This window comes from Panulirus ornatus, chromosome 19 (assembly GCF_036320965.1).
Source record: "Panulirus ornatus isolate Po-2019 chromosome 19, ASM3632096v1, whole genome shotgun sequence".
Lineage (NCBI taxonomy): Eukaryota > Metazoa > Arthropoda > Malacostraca > Decapoda > Palinuridae > Panulirus > Panulirus ornatus.
In genome coordinates, this window is record NC_092242.1 from 10,332,046 (window position 1) to 10,344,094 (window position 12,049).

Consider the following 12,049-nt stretch of genomic DNA (forward strand, 5'->3'; position numbering starts at 1 on the left):
GCATAAGGAAATTTTTTTTTTTTTTTTTTTTTATACTTTGTCGCTGTCTCCCGCGTTTGCGAGGTAGCGCAAGGAAATAGACGAAAGAAATGGCCCAACCCCCCCCATACACATGTACATACACACGTCCACACACGCAAATATACATACCTACACAGCTTTCCATGGTTTACCCCGGACGCTTCACATGCCTTGATTCAATCCACTGACAGCACGTCAACCCCTGTATACCACATCGCTCCAATTCACTCTATTCCTTGCCCTCCTTTCACCCTCCTGCATGTTCAGGCCCCGATCACACAAAATCCTTTTCACTCCATCTTTCCACCTCCAATTTGGTCTCCCTCTTCTCCTCGTTCCCTCCACCTCCGACACATATATCCTCTTGGTCAATCTTTCCTCACTCATTCTCTCCATGTGCCCAAACCATTTCAAAACACCCTCTTCTGCTCTCTCAACCACGCTCTTTTTATTTCCACACATCTCTCTTACCCTTACGTTACTTACTCGATCAAACCACCTCACACCACACATTGTCCTCAAACATCTCATTTCCAGCACATCCATCCTCCTGCGCACAACTCTATCCATAGCCCACGCCTCGCAACCATACAACATTGTTGGAACTACTATTCCTTCAAACATACCCATTTTTGCTTTCCGGGATAATGTTCTCGACTTCCACACATTTTTCAAGGCTCCCAAAATTTTCGCCCCCTCCCCCACCCTATGATCCACTTCCGCTTCCATGGTTCCATCCGCTGACAGATCCACTCCCAGATATCTAAAACACTTCACTTCCTCCAGTTTTTCTCCATTCAAACTCACCTCCCAATTGACTTGACCCTCAACCCTACTGTACCTAATAACCTTGCTCTTATTCACATTTACTCTTAACTTTCTTCTTCCACACACTTTACCAAACTCCGTCACCAGCTTCTGCAGTTTCTCACATGAATCCGCCACCAGCGCTGTATCATCAGCGAACAACAACTGACTCACTTCCCAAGCTCTCTCATCCCCAACAGACTTCATACTTGCCCCTCTTTCCAAGACTCTTGCATTTACCTCCCTAACAACCCCATCCATAAACAAATTAAACAACCATGGAGACATCACACACCCCTGCTGCAAACCTACATTCACTGAGAACCAATCACTTTCCTCTCTTCCTACACGTACACATGCCTTACATCCTCGATAAAAACTTTTCACTGCTTCTAACAACTTGCCTCCCACACCATATATTCTTAATACGGAAATTTATCTTAATAAGGAAAATTATCTTACAATAAAAAATGAACAGAGGTATGACAGCAGTCAGTTGGAAGGTTGTTGATGAGCTTGCATTACCAAAAACAATTCTTGGTGTATGAAACTGTTTATCTACCAAGTAAAATTCTTGATGCTGGAAAGGCTGTTTATCTAAAATTATGTTCGTTCTTTTATAATGTAGGGGTGGGGGATTTCGTCATAAGTACATATGCTATGAGCAAATCAGGTAACAAGCCTCTTTAGAGAGGCAAGGTCACAACTCAACTACAGGTTGTAACTCTCTAATTCGGCACTCTGTGCACTGGCAACTTCCATGGTCTGGCATGTTTTGAATCTGCTATCATTAGTTTGTGGATCTGCCACCAGGCAGCACTGTTAGCAGGGATAAGACACCAAAATCTGATTACACTGCAGTCAAGCTAATCCATAGTCCTGTTAATTTCTTATATTTAGTTTTTTGCTGAAACTGAAAGCCAGAAAAGTTTAAAGTTTTGGAAAACTTTGAAAGGTGCCAGGAGTACGGAATTAGACAGTGCACTTATAAAGTGGATTAAACTCCCACATAATGAAGGTGTAAGCATTTCTGGGGAGATGCTTATCAAGGAAGCCAAAGTATTCACAGAGAACTAAAGCTAGACTATGACTGTGAATATTCGCAAGCTAAGTTACATAAGTTTAAGTTTAGACAAGAAATTTCAGTACATAGTAAGGGCAGTGAAAAGTGTTGTGATGACACAGAAGCTTGTAGTGTAAGGTCATATGAAAAGAATTGACAAATACTCCAATTCCCTGTTCAACAACCAACAGCAATAAGTACAGGGCAAGAGAGAATATACGAGCCGGCAGCCTGGCTAGAACTGAAGCAGTGAGGGCTGGCTGCCTTGACGATAAAAAAATAACAATAGTAACGAGCTGACCAAAACCAACTACCAACATATGGTCGTTCATTATATTAACTACTTGCTACAAAGCTGCGATAAAGTTTGTGGATGAACTTACTAAGTTAGTGGCAGCAGAAAGCTAAGCCCTAGAACAAATATATAAAGCTGACAAATCTGCCCTGTATTGGCATCGTATGCCATGAAAAAATCCTTGCCCAAGATATTGCGGAGTCTTCATCTGGGGGTACTTCTGATGTAATCTGAAGCAATAATAAAAACCTTGTTTGGAAGCATCAATGGTTGTATCATTTCCTGTTTTAAGGTTTGTTCTACATTTGGTAGCACAGCAATATATATGTAGAATGAGCAGGCAAGACTAGGGGTCGGGCATATATTAACATAAGGGGTTCCCTTAGGGGTAAATTTCTGTTGTCTGGTCCTAACATTACCTGATTAGAGGTTCAACCTGTACTTAGCAGTGCCAAAAAAAACCCTTCTTTTGTGATGTATCTTAGGTTCACAACATTATCATCAAGCTTCTAGCATAATCTTTTTTACCTCTAACCATAATCTTTTATCCTTCTAACTCTACTACTTTTGAACAATTTCACATTACTAGAATCTGATCATACTCTAACAGATGCCTCCTATCTAATGATGCTCCTTTTTCCCTTCCCTTCTCAACATTCTAAGTATGGCACTTTAAGAAGGCTCAACACACTAATTCATAAGCTCCTACTTTCTATCACTAGGATCCAATCTGCTAATCATAAGAGGTTCACATAGCATAGGGGGGTGACCATAAGGAAATCTCACTGAAAGAGAAAAGCCACAATCAAACAAAATTCTCTGAGCTAATGAAAATAAACTGTAAAGAAAACATTGATTGCTTCACTAAAGGAGAAATGAATTTATAACATGAACTTTTTAAAATGGAAACACAAGAATACAATGAAAAACTCTTAGAAGCAAGCCTAGGATCTAAACCATGATGGCTCCTTCTGAGTTTCATTTTTATACAGGTAACATTTAGAAGTATAGCTTGGGCAAACAGATATTGCGTAAGTACAACTGAAAAATATTTTCTATGGCCAATATACACAAAGTTCTAAATTCTAAGCATGAAGGCATATACCTAATCCTCCTCAGGTATCCAGATATATACATGTCTTCACACACCCAGATCTAAACAATGCTTGAAATAATTTACTGCTACAAGTAACAAAGATGACGTCAATAACTTACTGTAATCTGCAAGTTTCTTGTCATCTTGCAGGACACGCCCACAGTAGATGAGCCTTTGTTTGTCAGCTGGGATGTTAACTGATGAAGCTATATTTTCCTTGAACTGCTTCACAGTAATCTGAAATAAAATACATTATCAAGGCTAAAATCATTTCACAGAAGCTTACATAATACAAAATACACTTCCACTGTCTAATTTCCCATCATACATCAACATATAGAAAAGAGTTAAAGCATCCCTTAATTTGAAAAATTCTGTGTGCCATATTATTTGTCTTTTCCTAATGCTGTACATATACATTGTAGTTGCATTGTGGGCATGAACAGTCTTGGGATATGTTGAGAGGGTGCTTGAAGTGTTGAAGGGACAGGTGATGTCTAAAGCATAAATGGTAAAGTATGATTCATGTTTTCTGGAGAGCGTGGCTTCTGATGGATGTATGTCCAGTGGGTTGGAGTTTAAGAGTGATCTGGGAAAGTTGCATTTTAATAATCCCCAGAATTCTTTTGCTAGGGGTTGGGCAATCTTTGAGTAGAGGTGTTAGACAAGGGGTAATCTTTTATTTCTTCTTCAGGTCAAAGTTTAGTTATGAAGTGGCTTGGGTGGCAGGGATCTAGCGTTGTGGCATATAAATGGGTGCTGATTATGTTGAAGAAGGATTGTACAGAGCGATCCTTGTTTTAATGTGTAAGTGGTGACTGTTTGGGTTACCAAGAAGCCAGTGATCGTTCTGAGTGCACTATTTTGAGTGGTCTGAAGCTTTGTTTTATTTGCTTTTGAATATAAAAAGACCAGTCATAAGAGGTAGAGCTTGAAATGAAGCAGATGAAGTGTTTGTAGAGGATGTTGAAAGATTCTTTGTCTTGTCAAAATCTGGTGCCAGTTTGTGTTCTGGATGCATTTAGTTTGTGTGTTGCTTGTGTTGAGGTTATTCATGTGGGACGTGAATGTTAAAAGTGGGTTCTATAAGTGATGCCTAGAGTAGCTGGGGTTTCTTCAGGTGGGGTGACTGTCCACTGAAAGTGACTACTGGGTGTAAACTGAATTTATGTATGCCTTGGGTGAAAAGAGTGGCTGAAGCCTTCAGCAGATATGAAGACATTCTGTTCTGGGTGAGTCACTGTTCTGATCGTATTATGTAGGGCTCTACATTGCAATTGTTTCAGGGGTGTTGTGATGTCATTGTGAGGTCATGTGCATGTGAAAGGACATACATGTGGTTTTCTAGAGGTAATTTGGTCATGCAGGAAGAGATGGAAGAGGACTGTAAGAAAGAACTGCTCCTTGGGGAACTCCATTGTAGTTTCATTGTTTTACAAATGAAGCCACTGTTGACTACCATGGCAGCCAGCTATCAAAATGATTAGCCACTTCTTGTTATTGTTGTGGGTGATGGTGTCACATATGTTTTGTGTGAGGATTTGTTGGGGACTGTGTCAAATGCTTTGTTGATGTTTTTTGCTACTAAGTATTGTGCAAGAGGGGGTGGTGGCTGGTTGAAGCCACCTAACATGCATTGTGTGAGGTCAGTATGTAGCATGGTAGTGGAGTGTTTGGGTATGAAGCCATGGTGAGTGGGTAAGAGTGGGAAGTTGTTTGATTCTGCTGTGGATCAGGTTTTCAAGGAGTTTGGATTCTGAGGACAGAAGAGATAAAGAGAGGTAAGAAGAGGGTGAAGCAGGGTGGTTTGGAGGGTTTTGGGCTTGGTATTATAATGGCAGGTTTCCAGATATTAGGAATTTTGCTGTATAACCAAGAGTGGTTGAAGATGATATAAAGTGCTTAGATCGCAATAGGCCAAAGTGTTTTATGTGAGTGATATGTTGTCAGCATCTGTTGCCCGAGAGTTCTTTAAGGATTTAATTACATTGCTTGTATTGGTGGGAATGAAGGGTGGGTGGGCAGCTGTTTCTGGATGGATTTAAAGCAAACTTTTCATGACGCCTGTTTTGGAGTTAGTTTAGTTTGTGGCTGATCTCCGAATATCATATACACCATAAACATCTGACAAGCACTAAACTACTGACTTCCAAACCCAGTCCTAAACTCCATTCCACCTGACATACCAGCCTAATGAAAGTACACACCTCAAGCATGAGCTAATTATACTTTCCTGTGTGTGGTCTTGACGTCAACCATCTCTAACATACCAAAGATTCAAAATATCACAAGACCCTTAGTGCCCATGATGCAACTTCTATACTGTAGACACACAACACTTAATCCTCACAAAGCTGAATAGACATCACCAAACTTCTTGACCTGTGGTCCTGTCTCGTGGATATGGCCAGCTTACCAAGTGCTGCATGAAACTGAGAGAGGGGAGTCTTGGAAAAGGAATCTAAGGTATATACGTAAAAGCCATTGATCAAGTAAAAATACTCACATCATCTGCAACTGAGTAATGATGGTTCTGAGAGTCCAGCGTCTTGACAGTGACATCAATCATCTTGACCGTTTCTGGTTCCTAAAGGACAAGAACATAAAGTAGAACTCTGATTATCTTTATAAAGGGATCAAAGAAAATTTGTATATTCGTGTTCAAATGGAGTAGTACTACTCGGAGTTCACCTTAATTACATTACTAATAAATATATACAAAAGTATAGCACATCAGTGTTGGGCCAGATGCTCAAAAGCAGTTTAGATTCTTCATTAACAAAATAGGTAATTTCAAAATCAACAGCAATTTCTAAATCTTAAGAGAACATATCCACACTATGAAATGGCAGTTCAGTCTCCTTAATGTACACACCCAAGAAAGTTGCCTGATCCACAACTAACCTGCATATACACCTGCCTATAATTCATACATTTCTTGGCAAGTCTGACAATAATGGATGCTGAGTGATATATTGTTGGGAATATATATCAAATGCAGAGGGAGAAGGATGTGCTGGAAATATTGAGGGGTGTGAAAAGGGAAAATGAAAGAGGCGAGTAATTATACTACTGAACATTGCCATTCCACCATCAAGAAATGGCAGATATTTTTATAAAATGTGGGATAAAAACAAAAATTTTCTACACAAATTCAAACAAAAAACTACATACTTAACTTTTAAGATATGCAAAACCATGAATTTCAGTTTCATATAATTCTGAGAAAGTAGATCTCAAACAAAAATGGCATACCACTTTACATATATCATAATCACTAGTTGCTAACAGGAAATGTGAAAAAGAAGTAGAATATGGAACCCTTTTTGACATTTCATTTCCATTTTGAAGGAAAGCAAGGGGGTTAAGAACCTTAATGGGTGAAACAGAATCTATAAATAGCCATAATCTTTTTGTGGAACTCTGGGTATTTTATGTCTAGATCATTTAACTCATAACCATTTGTTAAATTTCAAATCAAAGACTGTTTTACCTACTTCAGGTATAATTCAAAGGGCTGATAAGTATTCTAGGAGGAGTTAGCATAGGGTTCAGTACCTGGTAAATGAGTTTTAAATAAGGTGGAAAAGGAAATACATTCAGCATCTTCTGGAGCAACAAATGTTAATAAGACCAAAGAGAAATCTTAAGGATGATGACAATATCACATTATTGGATAAAATATTAACTCAATTAGTGAAAACATGCTCCAGAGGATGAGGCTGAACCAGATACAAATCGTCCTGCAAAAAAAATAAAGCTAGACATGTCAAACTCAACCAGTGATGATAGACAGAAGCATATTAGATAAATAACATACGTATGCACACAAGTTTACAATGTCATGCTGTTGTTAGAGATTGGGAAAGACAAGGGTCCCAGACTATGGAACATACAAAAAGAAATCTGGTATGCACCATGTAGTGTAAGATAATCCACTTTTCATAATGAGCATCGATATATGCTATAATACAGAGTATTTTTGTATCTTATGATGAGTATTTTCTTACACTGGCAAGTATTTTTGTACAATGTGAAGAGCACCTCTGTACACTACGATAGTGTGACAATGCTGCAGTATCATAAAGAATGAGCTGTGTCGTCAGATTACTTCATTATGGATAGTTGAAATTGTCAAAGCAATTCTGGGGAGCCGTGTAAATGTTTATCTTGGTTTCTTACAAACTGGCTGCACTCAAAAATGTTGGACATAACAACAGTGATTAGTAATTCAAAGAAGACAATCAAATAACACCTATACTCTCAAGCTAGTAGTTATAGTGGACACAATCCTCCTTTATAGGAGATGATCCTCATTTGTTTTATGCTGTCAGTGATATATGCCATTTCATCCATAAATGGGAAATATGAGGAGAAACCTATTGACAACCAGAAAGCAGCAAGAACACCAGTCAATTTTTTTTTACAATGATATATTCTGTCTACATAGTACTGATCATGCATTAGTTAATGGATTTAAGGATTATTCCTCATTTCCTTGATGAATATGCCACATGAGGTGATGTAGATCGTCAGACCGTGTTTTTATATGATGAGAAACTATGTAATAAAGACTACAGCAGTTTATCATCCCAATACTACAGCAGTTTATTATCCCAAAGGGTTGTATGAGACAACAAACTCAGCAATAACAGACATCCAGCAGGCACTTCACTAACACTGAAACGAAAAGGAATTAATATCCAAAGCTAGTTTTTATGCACAGCTTAACTGGTAGATCATCATATTAAGTCAGATTAGGTTGCTATCTTTATGGGCATTAACAAGATTGAGGTAGCCCATGGACGATGCATTAGCCAACAGACCAAGGCTCAGTGTCGATCATTTCCACCACTGGAAGAATTCTATATGTTTATTGTTCAGAGAATTCATTATTTTCATTCTATTTATTTTGCTCTGTCGCTGTCTCCCACGTTAGCGAGGTAGCACAAGGAAACAACGAAAGAATGGCCCAACCCACCCACATACACATGTATATACATACACGTCCACACATGCAAATATACATACCTATACATCTCAACGTATACATATATATACACACACAGACATATACATATATACACATGTACATAATTCATACTATCTGCTTTTATTCATTCCCATCACCACCCCGCCACACATGAAATAACAACCCCCTCCCTCCGCAGGTGCACGAGGTAGCACTAGGAAAAGACAACAAAGGCCCCATTCGTTCACACTCAGTCTCTATCTGTCATGTGTAATGCACTGAAACCACAGCACCCTTTCCACATCCAGGCCCCACACAACTTTCCATGGTTTACCCCAGACAGTTCACACGCCCTGGTTCAATCCACTGACAGCATGACGACCCCGATATACCACATCGTTCCAATTCACTCCATTCCTTGCACGCCTTTCACCCTCCTGCATGTTCAGGCCCCGATCACTCAAAATCTTTTTCACTCCATCTTTCCACCTCCAATTTGGTCTCCCACTTCTCATTCCCTCCACCTGACACATATATCCTCTTGGTCAATCTTTCCTCACTCATTCTCTCCATGTGACCAAACCATTTCAAAACACCCTCTTCTGCTCTCTCAACCACACGCTTTTTATTACCACACCTCTCTCTTACCCTATTATTACTTACTCGATCAAACCATCTCACACCACATATTGTCCTCAAACATCTCACTTCCAGCACATCCTCCCTCCTCCACACAACTCTATCTATAGCCCACGCCTCATAACCATATAACATTGTTGGAACCACTATCCCTTCAAACATACCCATTTTTGCTTTCCGAGATAATGTTCTCAACTTCCACACATTCTTCAACGCTCCCAGAACTTTCGCCCCCTCCCCCACCCTATGATTCACTTCTGCTTCCATGGTTCCATCCACTGTCAAATCCACTCCCAGATATCTAAAACGCTTCACTTCCTCCAGTTTTTCTCCATTAACCTACCTCCCATTTCATATCATAGTTATTTCACTAAAGCACTTTATTATGTGTATGAAATCAGTCATTTTGATGAATTAAAAAGATAAACTATCTCAATAAAATTCCAGTTTATGAGCAGCAGACGATGAAATGTATATAAATGGATTTCTGGTACTCAGTAAAAGTGACATAAACTTGAGAAACATTCTCTGAAGCATAATTTCTCCTCAGAAAATACTCAATGGGATAGCGATGAAGGCCATTACGATTAGGAAAAATTAAGGTAAAAGTAAGCAAAACACTAGTATGAACAACCATAACCTACAAAAACCTCTCCTTCCTTCCTGATGGGTCAAAGATTTACATTCATTTCAATTTTCATAGTTGAAATGTAACAAAATAACTGGTGTCATCTTCTTTCCACCATATTAGTTGCATGCGGCAGAAGGGAGTAAACATAATTAGTGAACACAGCAAACAGTACAATAACAAACTTCAAAACAAGAGAATGAAACATCACGACTATCATTCTTTAAAATAATATCAAAACTGTGGTAAACTTGGGTTACTAAGGGATGATAGGTAAGGTTCTCACAACTCCTTTATTTCATTTACCTATAATTACCCCAGGACCACCTTCCAGATGATCCTGCTGCCCAGGGTTTCCCAATATCCTATTGCTGGGAAATATGAACTTCTTTGGAGGGAGAAGTCCTCTGATGAGACAGTACTCCCAATACCACTTTGTGTATATAACTGAACCTATTGCTTATTGCTATATGTATGATGGGCAGCTCGATGCTACTCCATTGAATGGAATGTTAAGAAATACACCAACTCCAACATATCCTGCTATATCTAATTCAGTTTAGATAAGTGATGACACAAAATTTCTGTATGATTTAGTCTACAAAACAACGTTTGACCCAATAGCGCCGATTAATCGACAAAATATCGTTTAACCAACCTGTGCTGTCTACTCAGCAACATAACGTTTAAATGCATTGATGCCGACTGGTCGGCATTGTTAAGTCAACAGCTACTTTGCCGACGACTCGGCAAAATAGTTTCAATTACTAATGCCTAAGAAACACCGGAGTCCATGGCTATTTTTCGACTAGTCTGCAACAGCTCTTCAAACGCTGTTTTTCCAACTATTCGATAAGGTTAAATTATTTTGCAGACAAATGTATACGTTTACACATTAAATTACACGCCCTTGGTCTTGTTCATTTTCATTAAGTATATGAAGATTACTCCCTCGCACTTCCAAAGCCATATTTCTATGGGTATCTATAATGATCTCTATAAACATAAAAGTACCTTGGTCCCAGAGTAAGCCGAGGGCCACCAGTTTCCAAACACGCACGGCATGTGATTAACACCAAAACGAACCTCCAACGAATTTTCTTAACGTGTTATTCTCATAAATTAGACCTAAGAACATAACAGTGACACTGTATTCCCAAGTACAAACACAATGGCATGACTTTTCCTGTCAGAATGATGTCATCGCCGATACGTATGGACACAGGCTCCAAGACGAACTCGTCACATCTACAATTTTCCACATTTCTACTCATCTTAAATGTAAATGACTTACCCTTAGCAACTGCCACTTACAACTACGCTTTGGGGTAACGTAGGGCTCGTAGTTTAATGGAGAAACTATGTAAATTTACTTTAAACTTTCCGACCAACGACGCGTACAACGTATACATACAACCGGAACTGCCATTCTCCACCCACGTTATGATCTCTTTCAGTTACTTCTTGGTGCCTTGGAGGTAACCACAAGCCTTTGCAATGACAAGTGTAATCATACTGACCTACAACTTCGGTGCAACCATGAATGTTGTTGTGTGACGGGAGACTAAACAGCTGATGGCTGGCTGCTCTCGGTGTTGCGTTGTTCTCGCAAGTGAACATCTGTTTGCGTACAGGGCTTCTAGCCCTCTTCTTCTAAGCGATTTTTCTTTGACTGTAATTGTAATGATTACGAATAAGTTTAAGTAAAACAATGATTGAAGAATTAAACCTTCTTCCGGGCTCAAAACTTGTCATAACAAAAGATAAGGTACTGTATTCGAAGACACTGCTCGGAAAGACGGGAGCTGCGTTAACACAATTTCGTCGTACAGCTTTAACATTCTACACAACAGATGATATCAGAAGAGTCATACGGCGCGTGTATACCATGGATTTACTAGCTATACCTTAGAACGGGGGAATGAAAATGTGAAAGGTCCTTGAAAAGAGGATTCTGGCCTCCTGAAACTTATGGATTTTCCGTCGAAGCGTGGCACTGAGTGGCTCTGGGGTCGACATGAACTGTTTGGTAGCCTATTCGCCCGCGTCTGAACTTGAACCCAAGCTCAACAACGTTATTGATAGAGACTTACGACTATATACATTTCAACATGCGAGAGAAAAGTATATATATATATATATATATATATATATATATATATATATATATATATATATATATATATATATATATATATTGATGTATCGCTTACGTTTGTGAATGTGCCTATAAATATCACAAATGTGCTTAACGCCACTTACGAATACCACAATGATAATTACGACTGCCACTCTATATTATCGCAGCTCTGGTTACGACTGTCATGATACCACCGACGATTGCCAAAGCTCTCTTTAAGATTGCCATGGCTCCACAACCAAATTGATCACACCCTGCTTGTGGCTTGCCAGATTGTCACAGCCCTGTTTCACACTGTCATGGCTCCACTCACAAATATAACTCTCTGCTTACGATACCACACAAATATCGCAGTTCTGCTTACGATTGTCATGAATACCCCTCACGA

General features: G+C 39.2%; 1 protein-coding gene across 12 annotated transcripts in view; it reads right to left on the bottom strand.

Moving 5' to 3' along the window:
• Positions 1–12,049, bottom strand: part of LOC139755383 (uncharacterized) — a 102,489-nt gene extending 90,440 nt beyond the window's left edge. For 5 of the 12 annotated variants that reach the window (XM_071673619.1, XM_071673622.1, XM_071673615.1 and 2 more), the window contains exons 1-3: positions 12,026–12,049; positions 5,789–5,869; positions 3,402–3,519 (exon numbers count right to left, since the gene is read on the bottom strand). In XM_071673619.1, coding sequence (XP_071529720.1) covers positions 3,402–3,519; positions 5,789–5,869; positions 12,026–12,034 — 208 coding nt within the window. In that variant the 5' untranslated portion in view covers positions 12,035–12,049. Of the gene's footprint in view, positions 1–3,401; positions 3,520–5,788; positions 5,870–10,815; positions 10,854–11,041; positions 11,181–11,428; positions 11,559–12,025 lie in introns of those variants that run through there. The other 7 variants (XM_071673625.1, XM_071673623.1, XM_071673620.1 and 4 more) reach the window with 3 other exon arrangements.